Genomic DNA, 22453 nt, shown 5'->3' on the forward strand with positions numbered 1-22453 from the left:
GATCTGGTAGAGAGGAAGAAACTGATGTGGGAGAGAAAGGGGGCAGTTGCTAGACCCCTGACCTTGCTTAGTTGAGAGTGATGGAGATCTGTGTAAGAGTGGAGGGGAGTGGCATTAGATTGGGAACGCAGGCAGTTTGTTCACAGTACAGGAGAGAAGGCAGAGTAGAATATAGATAGATGTGCTAATTACATTTTCTGGTTGTCTCTGCTTTTCAGGGAAATAGGAATCAAGGTCAAGAGTGAGAATGGCATTTTATGTACTTTGCTTCTCTGTGGTGCTTACCCATGAGTGTAAAGCAGAAAACTTGGACTGGGAAAGGTTCTCACCACTAGAGTTGTTTTTTTTTTTTTTTTTTTTTTTTAAATATAGATATACCTGGGCTCTACCCATGGAGTTTCTGTTTCATTTGGTCTAGGATGAAGCCTGGCATCAGTATTTCTAAAAATCCTTAGAGGTGACCTTCACTTATACTTTGGTTGAAAACTGTCAGCGGAGTTTAGCTCACTTACTTAGTCATAGCAATCAACTGAGGTAGCTGTTATGCCCATTTTACTGTTAGCCAAGGTCAAATTGCTAGGACATGATAGAACCAAGTTTTGATCCCTACTCTGCCTAGTTTAAGACTGATACACTTTTCCAAATCCTGTATTATCATGCTTTGTGTGTTAGCCCTGTGTAGTCTTGTTTGTGAATAAGCTTTCTCAATTTAGATTTGAATGTGACCACAAATGAAAAGTAAATGTTGGGGAAAAATAAATAAATAAACTTGCTAGTAATGAATGAAATGCAAATTAGAGCATTATTAAGGTAGTGTTTCATCCCTACTAAATTAGTAAAAGTAAACTTGAAAATTGATCAAGTTTGTGCTGGTACAGTAGGGGTAAGTAGGCATCATCCATTGAAGATTGTAGTATAAAATGGTACATTCCTTTTGAAAGACAGTGTAATACCTGTCAAGAGCCATAAAAATGTACATACCCTTTGAGCCAATACTCTGATTTCTGGCAAATTTTCCAAACAAAATAATTCAACAGTTTGAGAATACTATAAATACTGGCCCAATCAAGATGGAGGAGTGAGACACTGGAGGGCTCCATCTCCCCAAAGAAGTGTTGCACAACCAGCAAGAACTGGCAGAAATATCTTTCTTAAAGTTCCAGAAAACACATAAAAAACTGTAGTAACAGCTCAAGCACCAAATCAAGAAAAAGGCTAACTTAAAAGCATAGGATCTTGTGGTGCCTGGCTGGCCCCTCCCTCACCCCCCGCTGGCTGGGCATGGAACCAGCCTGCACTCCCAGCATGGATCCTTGGTCCCAGTTCCAGAGGAAGCAGAGTAACCCTTGTGAACCTACCAGGAGCTGTATGTCTATCCAGTCTGTGTGTTTGTAGCCTGAGAAACTTGCCATCCTAGAACTTGCCCCGAATGTAGAACTCTGTGGGAGAGCAATGACGTTGTGTTGTCTGGGACTGTAGGATATGATACACAGTGCAGTACCCAGGACTGTGAGGAAACTCTTTCCTAGGGAAGAGGGGACATTCTGAACTGTGTAAATGGGGGAATAGGTGGCCCTACACAGGCACATGCCCAAGACAAGATGCATTCTCAAAAAGGGCCAGGAGAAACCCCTGTGCTTTAGCCTAGAGCTGTTCTCTAAACTCACTGTATGGATAAGCCCTAAAAGGTGTGTTCTTTCTTGCCTTCCTCTTTTTTTTTTTTTGTTAGCTCCTGGCAATCAAAGAAAGCTCTGCCATACCACTAGCTGGCTACAAGCGTAAGGAACAGATGCCTCAGAGTCTAAGTTCCAGTAATAATGCGTTAAAATACTAGAATGTCTGGGTTTCAACAAAATGTTTCAAAACATACAAAGAAATAGGGAGCAATGGCCCAGTCAAAGGAGAAGATAAAAGCATTAGACACCATTAGTGAAGAGAACCAGACATGGGACATACCAGGCAAAAATGGTCCTAAATGTATTCAAAGAGCTAAAGGAAAACATGGGCAAAGAACTAAAGGAAATCAGGAAAATGATAGATGAACACAAAGAGACTATCAATAGCGAGATGGAAATTATGAAAACAGAGCTGAAGATCTCAGTAACAGGAATTAAAAATTCCCTGGAAGGCTTTAAGAGCAGATTGCAACTGGCAGGAGAAAGAATCAGAGAATGTGAAGATAAGACATTTGAAATCATTTAGTCTGAGGAGCAGAAAGAAGAAAGAATGAAGAGAAAATGAACAGATCCTTAGGAACCTGTGAGGTACCATCAAGCTTACCAATATATGCGTTGTAGCAGAGAGAATATTCAGAAAAATAATGGCTGACGCCTTCCCAAATTTAACAAAAGACATGAATATACACATCCAACAAGCTCAGTGAATTCCAAACAGGGTAAAACCAAATAGACCATGCTGTGGCATATTATAATAAAATTTTTGAATGCTAGAGATAGAGAATTCCAAAAGCTGCAAGAGAAGCAGCATTCACATACAAGGGAGCTGGAATAAGATTAAGTGCCAGTTTCTCACTGGAAACCATGGAGGCAAGAAGGCAGTGGACTGACATATTTAAAGTGTAGGAAGTTAAAAAATTGCCAACTAAGAATTCTGTATCTGTCAAAACTGTCTTTCAAAAATGGGGGAGAGATTAAGACATTCCAGGTAAACAAAAACTGAAGTAGTTCATCCACCACTAGACTGGCCTTACAAGAGATGCTAAAGAGAATTCTGTAGGTTGAAAGGAAAGGATGTAGACAGTAAGGTTGAAGTTTTATAAAGAAATAAAGATCTCTAATAAGGGTAACAACAGGTAAATATAAATGCCAGTACTATTGTCTTTTTGATTTGTAACCCCACTTTTTATTTCCTTCAGGATCTAAAAGGCACATATGTAAAATGTAAAGATAAATCAGTGGTTTTGGACTTTTTTTCCATACTTTTTTTTAAAAAAACTCTATAGTAGCAGGTCCTCCAGTGTCCCTAGGCCCATCCTGGCTACTTATTAGAATTACTGAGGGACTTTTTTAAAAAATACCATTGCTCAGGTCTAATCTCAACTCAGATTTAATTGGTCTGTAGTGAGGTTCAGATATTAGTATTAAGAAGCAAACAGAAAAAGCCCCCCAGGCTATTGTAATGTGCAACCAGAGTTTGGAATTCTTTCTGATATAGTAAAGCCCCCATTCTGTTCTTTCACTGAGCCTGTATTCTGGACTGTGGACTCCACAAGCATGATTTAGGCCTTCTAGTATGTTTATCTCCAGCTCTGGCTGAGAAACAAGACCAAAAGAACCTTGGAAAATCTAACATGATCTGACTGGCTACCGACAAAGGTCTGTATACTAAAGTTCTGTTCATTCTGAGATTCATCTGTTTATTCAACAAACAGTAGTTGTCTTTAATGTGAGGAGTACCATACCGGGTGCTGAGAGAAGAATTTTGTCAAGGGTGTTACCCTTACGGAGCTTTTATTTTACAATTCTCTTCTGACCCTAGAAATGAATTCCTGTCCTGTGAAGACAGGGTCCTGCTTGTTCCATTTATATTTTGTCTTCTGATTTGCAGCTGTATGACAAACTCTGTCAACCATCAGTCATTGTTCAGAGAGAGAAATGGCTAAGAACTTGGATTGTTGATCTACCAACCAAATTAAGTTATCAAGAAATGGCATGGTAGCTGGGATATTGGCTGCAAATGCCCATGCCTTCTCTCATATTAGCCTAGCTGGGCCATAAACTCTGTTTGAGCCTCTGAGGAAGGGTAAATTAAAGTTAAGACTCAAGGCAGCTCTGGGTTATCTGCTCTGGTCCGCGTTCTTCTGGGCCTATATATTGGTCTTAACTTTATCACGCAAACTGAAGGAAGAGGAAGTAAGTTATTTTAAGAAATTACCGTAAGGAAAATGAGAGCTTGCCACCTTCAGTAAAGCCTGGAGCAGAGGTACTGCAAAGCAGACTCCATGTTTTGCCTTTGTTAGACCCCTTAGCCTGCTCAGTCATGGGGACACTTCCCAAATAGAGGTGAAAACCCCACCTGTGGCAGGAGGCAGAGAGAGATTAAAGAAACAACAAAGAGTTGATAATGAGTACAAAAGTAGGTAAATGGTCAAAATAATAGATTTAAGAGTGAGTTCTTTTCATAATTTCTCCACCACTCCTTTCACTCTAGAGGGCAGTGGTCTAAGGCCATCCCTGGGCTGTGTCAGTATCCCTCCTCCTCTTCCCCTCTGAGTTTGCCAGAGAGTTCTCTTTGGAGGTCAGGGAGTGCTTCGTTAACTAACTTACTGTTTACATCTACCTTCAAAGTAGTCGGTTTGGAAAACTGCTATGCATGTTTCAGTGGTGTTGGCCATTTTTCAGGAATATTTGTGACATTTACTTAGAATTGCCCTTCAGAATTGTATGTGCCTTTTTTCTTTTTTCCTACCCCACTGTGGCCCCTGGTAACCTGTATTCTAATTTCGGACACTATGAATTTGCTTATTCTAATTATTTCATGTTGTGAGATCATACCATATTTGTCCATTTATGTCTTCTTATTTCGCTCAACATGATGTTTTCAGGGTGTATCCACATTGTTGCATGTATCAGAACTTTATTCCTTTTCACAATCCAATGTACATATATGCCACATTTTGTTTATCCATTCATCTAATGATGGGTATTTGGGATGCTTCTACCTTTTGACTCTTGTTAATAGTGCTGCGATGAACATGGTGTACAAATATATGTTCAAGTCCCTGCTTTCAATTATTTTGGATATATACTTCGAAGGAGGATTGTCAGGTAATGTCATAATTCTATACTTTCTGAGAAATCGCCAGTTTTCCACAGTGGCTGCAGCATTTTACATTGCTACCAAAAATGAACTGGTGTTCCTATTTCTCCACATTCTCTTCAATACTTGTTATTTTCTGTTTTTTACATAATGGTAGTCATTCTAATGGGTGTGAAGTGGTATCTCATTGTGATTTTGATTTGCATTTTCCTAATGGCTAATGATGTTGAGCATCTTATGTCTATCCAAGTCTTTTGCCTGTTTTTTAATTGTTTCTTTTTGTTGTTGTCTTTTTGTAGTTGAGTTCTAGGATTTCTTTATATTTTCTGAGTATTAAATCCCTATCAGATATGTGTTTTCCAAATATTTTCTCCCATTTTGTAGGTTGTCTTTTTACTTTCATGATTAAGTCCTCTGATGCAGTCCTTTGATGTTTTTAATTTTGATGAAGTCCCATTTATCTGTTTTTTTTCTTTTGTTGTTCATGCTTTTGGTGTAAAGTCTACGAAATCATTGCTTAATTCAAGGTCCTTATGATGCTTCCCTTTGCATTTTTTCTAGGAGTTTGGCTCTTATACTTAAGTTTTCTGATCCATTTGGAGTGAATTTTTGTGTCTGGTATGGTAGGGGTCCACCTTCATTCTTTTGCATATGGACATCCAGTTTTCCCAGCACCATTTGTTGAAGAGACTCTTCTTCTCCCATTGAGTGGACTTGGCACCCTTGTCAAAAATCAATTGGCCATAGATGTGAGGGTTTATTTTTGAACTCTCGATTCAGTATATCCTGGGCTTTTCTTGTTGAGAGGTTTTGATGACTGATTCAGTCTTTTTTTTTTTTAAATTCAGTTTTATTGAAATATATTCACACACCATACAATCATCCATGGTATACAATCAGCTGTTCACAGTACAATCATATAGTTATGCATTCATCATCACCACAATCCATTTCCGAACATTTTCCTTACATCAGAAAGAATCAAAATAAGAATAAAGAATAAAAGTAAAAAAAGAACATCCAAACCATCCCCCCCATCCCACCCTATTTGTCATTTAGTTTTTATCCCTATTTTCTACTGATTCAGTCCTTTCACTTGTTACCGATCTGTTGAGTTCTTCCTTCTTTTGAAATGATGTAGGTAGTTTTGTCACTGGGAAATTTTCCTTTTCATCTAGGTTATCTGATTTGTTGGTGTACAGTTGTTCATAGTATCCTCTTATAACCCTTTTTATTTCTGTAGGTTCAGTAGTAATGTCTTCCCTTTCATTTCTGATTTTAGTTATTTGTGTCTTCTCTGTGTTTCTTTGTCAATCTAGCTAAAGATTTGTCGATTTTACTGATTTTTTTCAAAGAACAAACTTTTGCATTCATTGATTCTCTGTATATTTTTTTTATTCTTTGTTTCATTTATCTGTGCTTTCATCTTTGTTCTTTGCTTCCTCTGGCTATTTTGGGTTTAGTTTACTCTGGTTTTCTAGATCTTCCAGTTGTGAGGTTAGGTCTTAGATTAAGATCCTTTTTTTAAGGTAAGCATTTAGAGCTATAAATTTACCTACTGAGCACTTCCTTTGCTGCATCCCATAAGTTTTAGAATGTTATATTTTCATTTTCATTCACCTAAAGAATATCGTAATTTCCCTTGTGATTTCTTCTTTGATCCATTGGTTAAGAGTGTGTTGTTTAATTTCCACGTATTTGTGAATTGTCCAATTTTCCCTCTGTTATTGATTTCTATCTTCATTCCATTGTGGTCTGAAATGATACATTGTGTGATTTCAATAATTTTAAATTTTTTGAGATTTGTTTTGTGACCTAACATATGGTTTTTTTTTGTGACCTAATATGTGGTCTGTTTTGGAGAATGACCCATGAACACTAGAGAAGAATGTATATCCTGCAGATGTTGGGTGAAGTGATTACACACATATATATATATATGTATGTATGTATATTAGGTCTAGTTAGTCTATGGTGTCATTCAAGTCTTCTGTTTTCTTACTGATCTTCTGTCTGAATGTTTTGTCTGTTATTGAAAGTGATGTATTTAAGTTTCCTACTATTAATATAGAACTGTCTGTATCTCCCTTCAAACCTGTCAGTTTTTGCTTCATATATTTTGGGGCTCTGCTGTTAGATGCATATATACTTATAATTGACACATTTTCTTTTTGAATTGACCCTTTTGTCCATGTATAGAGACCTTCTTTGTGCTCCATGTTTTTGACTTAAAGTCTATTTTAACTCCAATACTAGTATAGCTACTCCTGCTTTTCTTTTGATTGCTATTTGCATGGAATATTTTTTCCATCCTTTAATTTTCAACCAACTCGTGTCTTGGAATTTAAAGTGAGTCTCTTATCAACAACATGTGTTATGTCATGCTTTTTTATCCATTTTGCCAAGCTCTGCCTTTTGACTGGAGAGTTTAAGCCATTTACATTTAAGGTAATTACTAATAATGCAGGAGTTACATTTGCCAGTTTGCTATCTGATCTTTGTAAGTCTCCTACCTTTTTTGTCCCTCAATTCTTCTGTTAATGCCTACTTTCATATTTGTCTGATTTTTTTGTTACCATTTTTAGTCCATTCTCATTTTCTTCTGTGTGTATTTTTCATATATTTTCTTTGGTTACCGTGGGGCTTAAATTTATCATTCTAAATCTATAATAATCATGTTAAATTCAACGGCATGCACAAACACTGTTCCTATACCCTTCTGTCCTCCCATCTTTTTGTTTTACATGTTACATATTGTCTCTATATATAGTATGTCCAAAATAATAAATTTGTCATTACTTCTATGCATTTGCATTTCAAAACTTTTGCCAGTGTCTTTATTTCTTTATGCCACTTTGATCCACTGTCTAGTGTCCTTTCCTTTCAGTCTGATCAATTTCCTTTAGTATTGCCTTCATGGCAGTTCTATGGTGATGAGCTCTCTTAGGTTTTATTTACCTAGGAATGTCTTAATCTCTTGCTCATCTTTGGAAGAATATTTTGCTGGATATAAAATTCTTGGTTGCCAATTGTTTTCTTTCAGCACTTTAAATATCTTGTGCCTTCTTGCCTTCAGGATTTATCATGAGAAATCCTCCTTCAGAGAAGAGTTTCCTGGTTCAATCTTTAAGGCTGTCATTCGATAGATTGGCCACAACATGCAGACACCTGAGTATTTGCATAGGGGTTACTCTGCTCCCTCCAAATTAGGACCAGGAACCTACAATAGGAGCCAGCCTGTCTCCACATGAGCTGTGCTGGGAAGGGGATGGGGGTGGGACCAACAAGGGTGCCAGGTAGTCTTTCCTGTTGTTTTTAAAGCTGGGATTTCTTAATTTGGCATTTGTCCATTTACTGCAACCCTTTAACTGTGTGCTGGAGTTTTGAGGAAGATAACTCTTCCAGTTTTTGCTAGTTGTGCAAAGATTTAGGGGCAGGGAGGGGGCGGGTACGGCAGCCTGGAGTGCCTTACGTTGCCATCTTGGTCAATTTGCTATTTGTGACTTATTTTTTTGTATTCACTAATGATAGCATTCATTTATTCAGAGTAAAATTGTTTTTTATACAAACAGAAATCTTTCAGAGTGTGCGGTCGCAGTTGATTCGTCTGGGGGGAGGGCGGCCGGTTGCTGAACCCTCGGCTCTCGGCGTTGCTCGGAGGGTACCGGCGGCGGGGGCTCTTTCCCGGAGGCGAGGGCGAGGCGGGGGACTGGGCCCGGTCCCCGGCGGAGGCGTGCAAGGAGGGCGGCGAGAAGGAACAGGCGGGACATGGTTCTTTGAGGGTGAAGAAGCCAAGAGAGAGAGAGCTTTATTAGGGGAGAGTACAAGCTTATATCGGGCGGTTTAGAGGGCAGGGTAGCTGTAGGGGTTAAAGGCTTGGATTGGTTCTGAGAGAGCGCGGAGGTTGATTGAAAAGGGGCGAAAGTTGCTCCTGTAACGGTGTCCGGCAACAATGTATGCGCACCGGTGGTGATGGGAGTTGCACTGGCAACGGGGAGTGTCCGGGCAAGATAAGGGGGTGGGGAAAAGGCGGTTCCCTCCGGCAAGCCTCCCCTAACGGTGGTATTTTGGGTGAGGAAATGGGGCCTGCCTCCGGCCTCACTTTCCCAGGCCTGGGGGGCTGTGGAGGGCGCTGTCGCCCGTGCCCACCACCCTCCCCAGGGGCGGATCTGGTCCCCTGGCCCAGGCCCGCCAAGTCGAAGCACGTAATCAGTATCCCGCATTTCCCCCTTCTGTTCTAATTGAAGGAAGAAGCTTACCGGAGAGGCCCGCTAAGGGATGAGGGAAGGGGGAGGCCGGGGAGGGGAAAAGGGGTTGACGGTGGCTCAGCGAGGTTGGAGCTTGACGTTGGTGTGGCGCCCGGGCGCTCGACAAGGGCCTCGCTGCTTGCGGGATGGACGAGGGTGTTGACGCTGAGGAGGGTTAGCTTCTTCAGTGGAGGCAAGTTGTTGATACTGGACTTGCACAAATGATGAGAGGACAGCATTGGTATTGGCCTGGCTTTTAGCAAGTTGGCGAAGTCTGCGGATAACCCAGGGTCCTAGGGTGAGAGCTAGAATAATTATTAGTAGGGGGCCTATGAGGGGGAGGAGGTAAGGGAGAAGGGAGGTAAAGATGTGGGACCAATAGTTGGCAGCTTCACGGTCCCTTTTGCGCTGTTCTAGTCCCTCTCGGACTTTCTTTAGGCTGTCTTCGGCGAGACCTGTGGAATTGGCATAAACACAGCATTCTTCTCCTAGGGCGGCGCAAAGGCCTCCTTCTTTGAGGAGAAGAAGGTCGAGACCTCAGCGGTTTTGGAGCACTACCTCAGAGAGGGAGTTAACAGAATTTTTAAGATGGGAAATAGCGTTTTGTAGGTGACGAATGTCCTCGTCAACGGCCGCCCGGAGGTGAGTTAGGGCGGAGCCTTGACTGGCTGGCGCAGCGATTTCGGTGCCAGCGCCTGCAAGACCTAGGAGGGAGGCAATTGTGAGGGCGGTGATGGGCTCTCGCTTTTGCAGAGGGGCAGGAGCTGCAGTTCTTTCCAGGCGGAGGAAGAAGTCTTCCTCGCTGTGGTATAGGACCCTAGGGATAAGGACAATTAGGAGGCAAGTTTCTTTAGTTATATTGATGGTTTGCACGTTAAGGCAGGGGGTAAGTCCTGTAGAGGAGCACAGCCATTGGGAGGAGTTGTGGGGAATAAGAAACTTGGCAGAGCTGCTGGGAGAGGAGTAGTTGGCACAAGCTGTGAGGCTGGGAGAGTTACTTGAGCGAGGACGGATGCACTTTCCTGTAAAGGAGACTGAATGAAAAGTTAGAGGGACGGCAGAGGTATTCCAATTGCATTCCGAAGGGCTGTTCTCTGTGTTTTCTGAAAAGGAGAGGTTGGAGGCAATTGGTTCATACAGGGGGGAAGAAGTGGAGAGGCAAAGCCAACAAGAGGAGGGAAGATTGGGGTTGGAGGAATTCACTGAGGTGAAGGCCGCTTGGATAAGGTCGAGGAGGGGAGAGGAGTAACGAGAGGGGGGCAGAAAAGGTTGGGGTGGTGGGGTTGGCGATGCGTTGTTTGCAGCTGAGGTGCGACTGGTTGGAGCTGAGGTGCGGTTTGAGGGCTGTGGAAAAAGGGGGTTCACTCGGACTGGGGTCCAGGCCCAGGTGTACTGTTGTCATCTGGTGCACCAGGTTGCGAAGACGATGGCGTTCTCGTCTCGTTAGACGCGTGGTTGCTGGTGGCGGGCCGGATTGCCCTTTCTGGGATCCAGATTGGTTGCGCTGCATCATCTGGGAAAACACAAGCAAACCCGCGCCCCTGGGCGAGGAGTGGGGAGGGACCCTTCCAGGCATTATTCTCTGGGTCCTTCCAGTAAACCATCGGGGCCTGGGTGGGCCTATACGAGGGCCCCCAATGTTTATGTAGGGGCGAAAGCCCTTCCTTATTGAATGTGAGTAGATTAAGGTGAATAAGGGCTGCTATGATAAGGTCCCCTGGAGTTGCCTGGGGGAGCATTGCCCTTTCTTTTTCAATTTGTGTTTTTAAGCAGCGATGGACTGCTTCCACAATGGCTTGTCCCTGTGGATTATAGGGGATGCCGAAATGATGGGTGATGTTATATAACTGAAGAAAGGCCGCAAAGGAGGCACTGCGATAGGCAGGCCCATTGTCCGTTTTTAGGTCCCAGGGAACTCCCATGAAGAGAATTCCTTGTCTTAGGGCCTTGATACAGTGTTTGGCCGTTTCCCCGGCAAGGGGGACTGCATAACACATGGCCGAGAAGGTGTCAATTATTACATGCACATATTTGAGGCGTCCAAAGGACGGAACGTGAGTTACGTCCATTTGCCATCTAGAATTGGGTTTTAGGCCTCGTGGGTTGACTCCCTGAGGTTGCAGGGGGCCAAGTGGCGCAAAGGGCGCACAAGTTGCGCAATTGCGGACAAGATGTTTACAGGTATCTAGGGGGAGGCCACATAGATGATGTAACGACGTAGCCGAAAAGTGAAACCTGGAATGCAATAACTTGGCCTGGTTAACAGCATCCCCCGGAGGGGCTGCCGTGTGGGTTAGCATAGCTTGGGTATTCTGAGCTGAGACCGCTTGGTTTATTATACTATTGCCATTAGCCAGGGGCCCCGGAAGGCCTGAGTGACTACGAATGTGGTTAATGAACCAAGGATTCTGTCGATGCTCCAGGATGCTTCTGAGGTCAGAAAGTGCTTTATCAATGGCCGAGTCTCCCGGGAAAAAGGTGGAAAACGCGAGGACTCGGCAGACCTGATACGTGTAGAGGCTATCTGTGAAAATGTTTACTGGGTGGTTGCAGTGGGCGTTTAGTGCGTATGACACCGCCAGAATTTCCCCCACTTGAACTGAATGAAGGTTGACATAACTGAATAGGCGGGGTTCCGGGTGGTCCTGAGAATAAGAGAGGAAGGCGAAACGGGTTTTGGAGGCGTCAGTGAAGACAGTAGTGGCACCCGGGATGGGTGCAGAGGAGGGGAAAAGATGGAAGGGGCTGCGGAAGGGAAGCTTGGCGAGTCCCTGTAACAGTCGATGGCTAGGATAGTGGCAGCTGAATTCCCTCTGAAATCCTTCTAAGAGGATTTGCATGTCCGGGTTATCACGTATAAGCAGGCGGGTTTGGCCTGCGTCCAGGGGCCAAACAATTTTTTCCGGCGGCTCTCCGAATACATGAACAGCCAGAGTGACTAGATCTGAAGCTAGGCTGATTTAGAGCCACACTGCGGGGCAAATTTTCCTAAGCCGGAAAAAAAAAGTAGAGGGCCTGGCACGGGAGTGGGGGTAGGGGCAGCGCTGTCCTAAGGGTTGCCTTGAGGTGTAGAAGGCAGCCAGGGGTTGTTAGTCGGCAGGGTGGGAGGAGCGGCGGCAGCTGCCGGTAGCGGCTCCGAGGGGGAGCTTGTCGAAGGGGAAGGCGGAAGTGGGAGGCCCCAAGCGTCGCAAGATGGCGGCGTGGTGGGCGTGGCTAAGACACAAGATGGCGGACCAGCCCCGCCCTGTGAAAGGGCGGGGTCTAAGGCACAAGATGGCGGACTAACTCCACCCTGTGAAAGGGCGGGGCTTAAGGCATAAGATGGCGGACCAGCTCCGCCCTGTGAAAGGGCGGGGCCTAAGGCATAAGATGGCGGACTAACTCCGCCCTGTGAAAGGGCGGGGTCTAAGGCATAAGATGGCGGACTAGCTCCGCCCTGTGAAAGGGCGGGGTCTAAGGCATAAGATGGCGGACTAGCTCCGCCCTGTGAAAGGGCGGGGTAAAGCGCATGCGGTTTCCAGCCCGGCTTAGGGCTGACGTCATCACTAGAGCACTTCCTCCCCTCAGTGGAAGAAGAAGGAGGAAGTTCGCCATTTTGGAGCAGTCTGGGGGGGCGGTTGCAAAGAGGTACACGGCGCCAAACAAAGAAAGAAACATACAAAGGACTACAGCAAAGTAATGGAGGGAAAGAGGGAGAGCGTTAGGAGGAATGGGGGTTATAGAAGAAAAGGACGAGAGGCAGCCGGGATAATTGGGGAAGGGAGGAGCGGCTCCGGAGCGGCGAGGGAGAGGCGGCCCCTGACGCGGAGCGGCGAGGGAGAGGCGGCCCTTACCTTGCAGGCGAGGAGAAGGGGAGCTGGAGAGGTGTCCGGGCGAGCGGGTGGCGTCACTGGACCGCTGCGTGGAGAGGACGTCCAATTGCAGGTGCCCCACGTTGGGCGCCAGTTGCGGTCGCAGTTGATTCGTCTGGGGGGGGGGCGGCCGGTTGCTGAACCCTCGGCTCTCGGCGTTGCTCGGAGGGTACCGGCGGCGGGGGCTCTTTCCCGGAGGCGAGGGCGAGGCGGGGGACTGGGCCCGGTCCCCGGCGGAGGCGTGCAAGGAGGGCGGCGAGAAGGAACAGGCGGGACATGGTTCTTTGAGGGTGAAGAAGCCAAGAGAGAGAGAACTTTATTAGGGGAGAGTACAAGCTTATATCGGGCGGTTTAGAGGGCAGGGTAGCTGTAGGGGTTAAAGGCTTGGATTGGTTCTGAGAGAGCGCGGAGGTTGATTGAAAAGGGGCGAAAGTTGCTCCTGTAACGGTGTCCGGCAACAATGTATGCGCACCGGTGGTGATGGGAGTTGCGCTGGCAACGGGGAGTGTCCGGGCAAGATAAGGGGGTGGGGAAAAGGCGGTTCCCTCCGGCAAGCCTCCCCTAACGGTGGTATTTTGGGTGAGGAAATGGGGCCTGCCTCCGGCCTCACTTTCCCAGGCCTGGGGGGCTGTGGAGGGCGCTGTCGCCCGTGCCCACCACCCTCCCCAGGGGCGGATCTGGTCCCCTGGCCCAGGCCCGCCAAGTCGAAGCACGTAATCAGTATCCCGCAAGAGTGCAATTTGGTGATTACGTTGTATGTTGGAGTTGGGAATTTGATCTGAAGACAGTTTCCAAGACAAAGTTTAGAAATTTTTTGAGTAATGGCCATATTCATTCATTCATTTATTCACAAATAATATTGAGCACATACTCAGTGACAAGCACTGGGAATATAGCAAGACTGATAATCTAGTTGGAAGAGACAAGTTAGATTAATGATAAATAAGAAAGCAAATTATAAAAAAAAAAAGCGCAAGTTGCCAAATTAGCATAATTTCAGTAAATGAGAGATACTCTGAGGAAGGATAAAGCAGGGAAGGAGGATAGAGAATGGAGGTGGCAGGAAGGTGAAGGTAGGGCTGGTTTAGAGAGGGTGATTACAGAAGACTTCTCTAATGAAGAGGCATTTGGTCAGAGACCTGATTGATGTGAAGGGCAAAGCCATGCCATGGTGTGTTCTAGGCAGTGGAACCTTGGCAGATTTCAGGATCATCAAAGGGCCCAGGATGGTAGGAGTGAAGTAGATGAGGAGGTAAAAGATAGGAAATGACATTAGAGATATAGCCCTTGCTTTAAGCATGATGGAGAGCAACTAGGAGGGTCACTATTTTGAGAAGTAATAAGAATGTTTATTTATGACTTAGGGTCGTGGCTTTTTTTTTTTCTTATTCAACCTCATTTTTAAGATTCATTTATGTTGTTTGTAGCTGTAGTTTGTTTTTATTAATGTATAATATTTCATGTTAATAAGCCAGTGTTGTGGGTGGGAGATGGAGTAGAAATATATATCCTTATATTTACATAGACTGTTATTGCAGGAATATTTAAGAAAGCAGTGGCCAAGTTACTGAGGGTGATAGATTAGAATCCTGCAGGCAGCTCCAGAGAAGGAGGAACACTTATTTTTTATCCTGTCCTTTTGTAGTGTTTGTATTTTTATCACATGCATATATTGTTAAGAAGCCCATTAATATGCCATATATGTGTGTATAAGATTAGATTTTTGCAGAAGCAGTATAGCTGTTGTGCTGATGAAAACACAAAGGAATCTTTAAACTGTTTCTCCCGCTGAGATGATTTGATAAATGTTGAGGAGCTGTTTGGCATATGGATTTCTATGAAATCTAAGCATTGATACTTAAGTACTTTTGATGAGTGAAATGTGCTTCTGCTTTCATAGATCACATTTCATCTTTCTATTTCAAATTACAACTTTACTCCTCTCCCTAGGCCACAGAAATAGACACCAAAATCAAGGTGTGCACCCGAGCCTACCATCTCCTTGTGAAGAAACTGAGCTTTAATCCAAACGACATCATCTTTGACCCCAATATCCTCACCATTGGTACTGGGATGGAAGAGCACAACTTGTATGCTGTTAATTTTATCTATGCAACAAAAATCATCAAAGTAAGTTAAAGAACTTCTCTCTTCTACCCAAGACATAGTTTGAATTTATCTCATGGCTCCAGTGTATAGGTAGAACAAATGTATGTATTCTGACTGGGAACATTGACAGTCTTGTTCTTAGGTAGTAAATTGTTTTTCTGAAATTTAAGTGCCTTTAATTTTTTTCTTTTATTTAATCTTATTTTAAATTATGATGTATAGCACACACAATGGAGAAGACATGTAACATAAATATAAAATTAATAAATAATTTTGAAGCATATAATAGCTTCCATTTAGGTCCCCAAATAGAACATGACTTGTCCCCCCACCCCTGTGTCTATCATTTTCTGATTATATTCTTATCCTGAATTTTATGAAGTAATCATCATCCTGGGTTTTCTGATATTGTTTTCTTGTTTATCTGTATAATTTTATTCCTTATATAAGTATATCTAAACAAGATAGTTTCGTTTTGTCTGCTTTGGAACTTAAAATAAATGTAATCCATAAGATTCTTATATGCCTTTTTTTCCTTACTCAGACTCACTTTTCAGGTTTATCTTTGTTGCTTGTAGCTGCAGTTTGTTCATTGTTATTAATGTATAATATTTCATCATATAATTAAACCACAATTAACCTTCTACTATTGATGGACACTGGGGTTTTTCCAATTTTGGAACACTACAAGCAATGCTGCTAGGAACATTCTTGTATATGTATCTTAGCACATGTGCATGAGTTTGTCTATAGCATATACCCTGAAGTGGAATTGTTCGGTCAAAGTAATGAGTAATGGCAAGCTGTCTCCCCTCATGCTTGAGCCAGTTTTTACTTTAACCAACAGTTAATGAGAGTTCCAGTTGTTTCACATACATACTAATGCTTGATGTTGTCATAAGGTATGGTGGGAACCTCAATTTCCTATTTTCCACTATAATCAATTATGTTTATAGTGAACTAGGAAGTCTGTTCTTTTAGCTTATGGTAGCCTTCTGGTATCTGGTATCTCCAAAAAGGAACTTCTCTCCTTCTCTCCTCCTTCCACATACCCTCTTCCTCCCTCCCTCCTGACTTCCTTTCCTCCTTTTCTTTTATACAGCAAATATTTTCTGGAACAGTCACTATGTATTGGCCCTATCTTGGTCTCTGTAGAGGTATACAGAGATAAAGTAGAATTTTGTATTTGCCCTTAGGGAGATTAGAGTCTAGTAGGAAAAACTATGAAGGCAGTGTCTTTGTTACACTATAATGTGTCAAACTTTTATCTGTGTCTAGCTCTGAGTTACTGTTGAACTTTATTATGCTCTTTTCTTTCTACTCTTCTATATAAAACTTAAGAGAAGTAATATCGCTGCTTTTAGTAAAATGAGAAATCTTTTCACATTTTAAAAATTTTGCCAGGAAACGTTGCCTGGAGCCAGAATAAGTGGTGGTCTTTCCAATTTGTCCTTCTCCTTCCGAGGAATGGAAGCCATTCGAGAAGCAATGCATGGGGTTTTCCTTTACCATGCAATCAAGGTATTGTAGAAGACCTATTTGTCCTCTTGAAACCAGCTTTGATTTAGGGCAGGGGTTGGCATACTTTGGCCTGCAGGCCAAATCCAGCTTCCATTTAGCTTCTGTAATTAAAGTATTTTTAGAACTCAGCCACACCTGTTCACTTACATATTGCCTGTGGCTGCTTTTGTGCTACAGTGGCAGAGTTGAATAGCTGCAACAAAGACTGTATGGCCTAAAATATTTTCTATCTAGCCCTTTGTAGAAAAATTTTGCTGACCCTGATTTGGGGTATCCCTGGAAATCCTCATTTTCCTTTCTGTTGCCCTTAGTTTGGTATGGATATGGGGATAGTAAATGCTGGAAACCTCCCTGTATATGATGACATCCATAAGGAACTTCTCCAGCTCTGTGAAGATCTCATCTGGAATAAAGACCCTGAAGCTACTGAGAAGCTCTTACGTTATACCCAGGTAGAGAGAAAAGTGTTCTAACAGATAGCTTTTTCCTATCTTTGACTTTTATCACTCATTTATCATTATTAGACCTTCACTGTAGAATAGAAGTAAGTATCTGCCTATGTGCTGGATCACTGAAGATTTCTCCAAAAAGTTCAAGAGAAGGTGTTTGGGCGAAGAAGGAAAAACAGACCATACCTAGGCTGCTTCAGTGTTCTGAACTTAGGTTTCTTTAAATTTATTTTAAAATATAAAATTTCTTTTTCTCATGCTAAAGTAACATATTTATTGTAGAAAATTAGAAAACACAGTGTTCCGGTTTGCTAATGCTGCCCATTATGCAAATACCAGAAATAGATTGGCTTTTATAAAGGAGGTTTATTCAGTTACAAAGTTACAGTCTTAAGGCCATAAAGCGTCCAAAGTAGGGGGGGTACCTATACTGAAGGATGGCCATTGGTGTCTGGAAGACCTCTGTTAGCTCGGAAGGCTCATGGTTGGCCTCCCTTTGCTCCCAGGTTACATTTCAAACTGGCAATCTCCAAAATGTTGCTCTTGGGGCATTTTGTCCTCTCTTAGCTACAACTCCTCTTTAAAATGTCACTCTCAGTTGCTCTCCTTAATGTCACTCACAGCTGCTCTGAGTTCCTTCTGTCTGTCAGCTCATTTATATGACTCCGTGATCTAATTTAGACCCACCCTGAATGGGTGGGTGTTCTCGTTTGCTAATGCTGTTGGAACGCAAAACACCAGAAATGGATTGGCTTTTATAAAGGGGGTTTATTTGGTTACATAGTTACAGTCTTAAGGCCATAAAGTGTCCAAGGTAACACATCAGCAATCGGGTACCTTCACTGGAGGATGGCCAGTGGTATCTGAAAAACCTCCGTTAGCTGGGAAGGCACATGGCTGGCATCTGTTCCAAAGTTCTGGTTTCAAAATGGCTTTCTCCCAGGACATTCCTCTCTAGGCTGCAGTTACTCAAAAATGTCACTCTTAGTTGCTCTCGGGGTGTTTGTCCTCTCTTAGCTTCTCTGGAGCAAGAGTCTGCTTTCAATGGCTGTCTTCAAAATGTCTGTGTAAGCTGAAGCTTCTCTTTCAGTTCCAGTGCGTTCTTCAAAGTGTCCCTCGGCTGTAGCTCCTCTTCAAAATGTCACTCTCAGCTGCACTGCATTCCTTGTGTTTGTCAGCTCATTTATATGGCTCCAGTGATTAATTTAGACCTACCCTGAATGGGCAGGGTAGCACCTTCATGGAAATTATCCAGTCAGAGTCATCACCCACAGTTGGGTAGGGCACATTTCCATGTAAGCAACCTAATCCAAACGTTCCAACTTAATCCCCACTAATATGTCTGCCCCCACAATGTTGCATCAAAGAACATGGCTTTTTCTGGGGGACACAATACATACAAACTGGTACAGTGGGACAACACCTCCATGGAAATTATCAATCAAAGTCAGCACCAAAAGTTGGGTGGGTCATATAGCTCCGTGGAAACATCCAATCAAAAGTTCACACTCTAACCAGAAAGATTGATCAGTCTGCCCCCACAGGATTGCATTAAAGATAATGGCGTTTTGGGGGCCACAATACATCCAAACCGGCACACACAGGAAAACAGAAGAAAATAAAAATCATTCATAATCCCATCACCCGAAGTTAACCACTCTTAAGATTTTGTTATAACCTTTTAGTTACTTTTTTTTAAAATATCACTCATGGATATATATATATACACACACAAGTTTTTTAAAATAAGACTATACTCTAGATGATTTTTTTTTGGTAACCTGTGTATTCAGCAGTATGCTGGGAACACCTTTCCATTTTATTAGACAGTTTTCTACTTTATCATTTAAAACGACTATTTTGTATTTTCTTGTGTGGTCACATTATTACCCAATCTCCACCGTTGCAAGTTTATGTTTGCGCACCTGTTTATATTAGAATCTGGTCCATCTGTGGCAAGGTTCTGCAATTCAGTGTTTGAGGTCTATACACATTTATCTGTAAGAGTGAGAATAGTTATAGTTAATCCAAAAATCAATTCCTTGTTTCCCATGTATTGTGTGTTGGGCAGTGCTCAGCACATTAAGTATCTCTCTTGGGTGTTGCTTCTAAAATTCAGTTTAAATAAAGATGAGCTCTTTACTTCCAAAAAACTTGCTTTTTTAACTTTTTTTAAAGGAGCGAATGCAAAGGAAGAGATATTTTTCACAAAGCCTGTTGAAGTAGTAGAATGCTTCTGTGTATATTGCCAGCTTTGTTAATGTTTTCCCTGTTAAAATCTGAATTGAACTCTGGTAGAAATGTAACTTTTCCTTGTCCAGGTAAGGGTAATAAAATGTTCAGGATGGTTAGGACAATCTAGGATTAATGAAATTTTTTATGTATCAGTGTTATTGGTGGCAGAATTTGGATTTCTGAAGCTGCTTATTGGAGTCTTAAGCTCAGCAAAGCTGACTGGAATTTAGACTCTGCCCAGTGAACACATAATGTGCCTCTTGATTGCTTGAAAATGTTTCTGGCTTCTTAATGTGGACCCAGGACAGAGTGTCTTAGGTTTGGGTTATTGCAAATACACATCAAGCTCTGCTTCTCAGCTCATTACATAAGTAACAATCCCTAAAAGTTTCTTTCCCTTTTATTTCCACAGCTGTTTCTACTCATGTAGACAAAGTGCTTAGCGTTTTCTTATGCTTTGAACCTCCAGGATATGTAAAGGTTTTCATTAGCCTTTGGTTGTTAAACCAAAGTTTTAGTTTAGTTTCCGGTTGGTTTCTGTTGAAGGCTAAAAGGATATCATAGCCTCCTATATTCATAAAATTGTCTGCAAGGATTCTCTCACTTAGGAAAACTGAGGCTCCTTATTAGTAAGAGTGTTCACATTTAAGGTTTTGTTGGCATTGTATTTTATGACAGGCATTCTTTTTTGGTCTGTGTTCACTATTTGCATTTGTTTACAAGTTTTGTTTCTGTATATGAAGCTACGCTGCCAAGAGGTTTTGCCTCTTGAGGCATAGCCACATTGAAAATAATCTTAATAGCAACTGCAAGAATTTAACAATCCATCAGATAAGAAATTGCTTCCATCTTAAAGTAGCCACAAAAACTATTAAAAGCCATTGACTCCTCTGTCAAGTAGACTAAATGTCTAAACTCAAGGTGACTTCCATTATCATTAAGGGAATCAATAAACAAAACAGATATACTTAAACACCTCCTGGCAGTCACCAGCTCAATAGCAGTTCATGAGGAGACACTGATTACAAATGGAGCATGAAAAGGAGGAATATTATGAGGCAAATAAGAGTCAGGGTTTTTTTTTCCTTTATAAGAGAATGATTATCACTTTTTGTTATTAAATATTGAGTCTTCAGTCAAGTTCCTCTCTGAAAGATTATTGAAAAGGGTGGAAAGAGCCCTGTCTCTGATCTTCCGAGGATCTCTAATCCCATGTTTGGGTAGTAATGGGCTTCATTGAAAAATAATTTCCATAATTTGGTTCAGAATATCCTATGGTGAGTAAATTATTTTTTAGTAATAAAAAGTTCCAGATTTCATGGTACCATAAAATTCACATGGAATTTCTTTATTAAGTGTACCCTATTGAAGGACTAGAAGCATCTCTTGCCTTGGATAGGATCACTGTTGAATGACCTCTGGATGGTCAGCATATTCTTCATATTTCTCTGAAAAAGATTCTCAAGCTTTCAAGTTACCTGTTCCTTGATCTAGCATTGATCTTTCTCATTGCCATTTGAGCTTATGCTTTTCTTTGGCTTTCTCTAGAGCAGTTTATTCCTCTTGATGTGGTCCAATTTGATAACAGGAACACAAAAGGATCATCCTGAGTACTCTAAAGCAGAAACAACACTATAGCAGTAGGGAATCATTTTTCTCATCAACTTTATAGGTGTACAAATAGAAGGAGAAGCCAGGTGGACATGAAAATTAATTGGTCAGTTTGTTTGGTAGGTTTCTATGTAATGAACTTCCATAATGTGCCAGGTGTCTGTCTTAGTGTGCAAGAATATTGTGGCATCTTGTATTCAGATAATGGAGAATGGATGCCCTTATTGAATAACTATTTAGAAAGATAGGCTCAGCATACCATCTTGTATTTTTTTAATTTAAGAAGTTACAGATTTACAGAAAGATTGTGCACAAAATACAGAGTTTCCATATTCCAGGCCCCATTTTAAATATTTTACATTAGTGTGGTATCTTTGTTACAATTAGAGAATATTATTAAATTTTTTATTAGCTGTAGTTCATAGTTTACATTAGGGTTCACTGTTTGTATTGTACAGTCCTATGGTTGTTTTTTGTTTTCTTTTGTTTTTTAATTTTTTGTTCCAGCAACATATATACCACCTAAAATTTCCCCTTTTAGCCACATTTAGATATGTAATTCAATGTTGTTAATGACATTCACAATGTTTTTTACTATCACTACTATACATTAGTCACACTTTTTCATCGCCCCAAACAGAAACTCTGCACCAATTAAGAATTGATCCCCCATTGCACGCCCCTACCACAGCTCCTGGTAACCTGTATTCTAGTTTCTGACACTATGAATATGTTTATTCTATTTCGTATCAGTGAGATCATACAATATTTGGTCTGTTGTGTCTGGCGTATCACACTCAACATGATGTCTTCAAGTTTCATCCATGTTGTTGCATGTTGTTCCAGTTTGCTAATGCTGCCAGAATGCAAAATACCAGAAATGGATTGGCTTTTATAAACGGGATTTATTAAGTTACAAGTTTACAGTTCTAAGGCCATAAAAGTGTCCAAACTAAGGCATCAACAAGAGGATTCCTTCACTGAAGGAGGGCCAGTTGTGTCTGGAACACCTCTGTCAGCTGGGAAGGCATATGGCTGGCATCTTCTGGTCCTTTGCTCCTGGGTTCTGGTTTCAAAATGGCTTTCCCCAAAATGTCTCTGGGCTTCTGTCTCTCTTAGCTTCTCTTAGCTGTTCCGGAGCAAACTCTGGGCTTCATCTCTTATCTTAGCATCTCCAAATGTCCTTCTGTCTGCATCTCTGAGTGTCTCCAAGCATCAGCGTCTGTGGGCTCTCGAGCTCTGTTAAATATTCCAGTGAACTAATCAAGACCTACCCTGAATGGGTGGGGTCCATGCCTCCATGGAAATAATTTAATCATAGGTCTCCCCCACAGTTGGTGAGTCACATCTCCACAGAAACAATCAAACAGGCTCCACCCTAATCAAGACTAATCATTCTGCCACCACAAGATTGCATTAAGAGCATGGCTTTTGTGGCGGACATAATAGATTCAAACCAGCACAATCTGTTTACCCTATCTTTTCGCAAGAGTGTTTGGAACACACTAACTTGCTTTTACACATCAAACTCCATGCCCTAGGCAGGAATTGTCTGATTGTGTGGCTGACAGTATAAATGGAATTTACAGGTTTTGAGTGGTGTGAATGTGAGCATTAAAGGACTTTTTCCTTCTTAAATACCATCTTGTTT

At 42.1% G+C, this 22453-nt stretch overlaps 1 protein-coding gene across 7 annotated transcripts in view; it reads left to right on the plus strand.

Annotated features, from left to right (window-relative positions):
- Positions 1-22453, plus strand: part of MTR (5-methyltetrahydrofolate-homocysteine methyltransferase) — a 145255-nt gene that overhangs the window by 61827 nt on the left and 60975 nt on the right. For all 7 annotated transcript variants that reach the window (XR_005214586.1, XM_037821795.1, XM_037821824.1 and 4 more), the window contains 3 exons: positions 14828-15007; positions 16391-16507; positions 16819-16959. Coding sequence is in view for 6 of the 7 variants with exons in the window: in XM_037821795.1 (XP_037677723.1) it covers positions 14828-15007; positions 16391-16507; positions 16819-16959 (438 nt within the window). In the remaining variant the exon portion in view is untranslated. The remainder of the gene's footprint in view (positions 1-14827; positions 15008-16390; positions 16508-16818; positions 16960-22453) is intronic.

Source organism: Choloepus didactylus, chromosome 2 (genome assembly GCF_015220235.1).
Source record: "Choloepus didactylus isolate mChoDid1 chromosome 2, mChoDid1.pri, whole genome shotgun sequence".
NCBI lineage: Eukaryota > Metazoa > Chordata > Mammalia > Pilosa > Megalonychidae > Choloepus > Choloepus didactylus.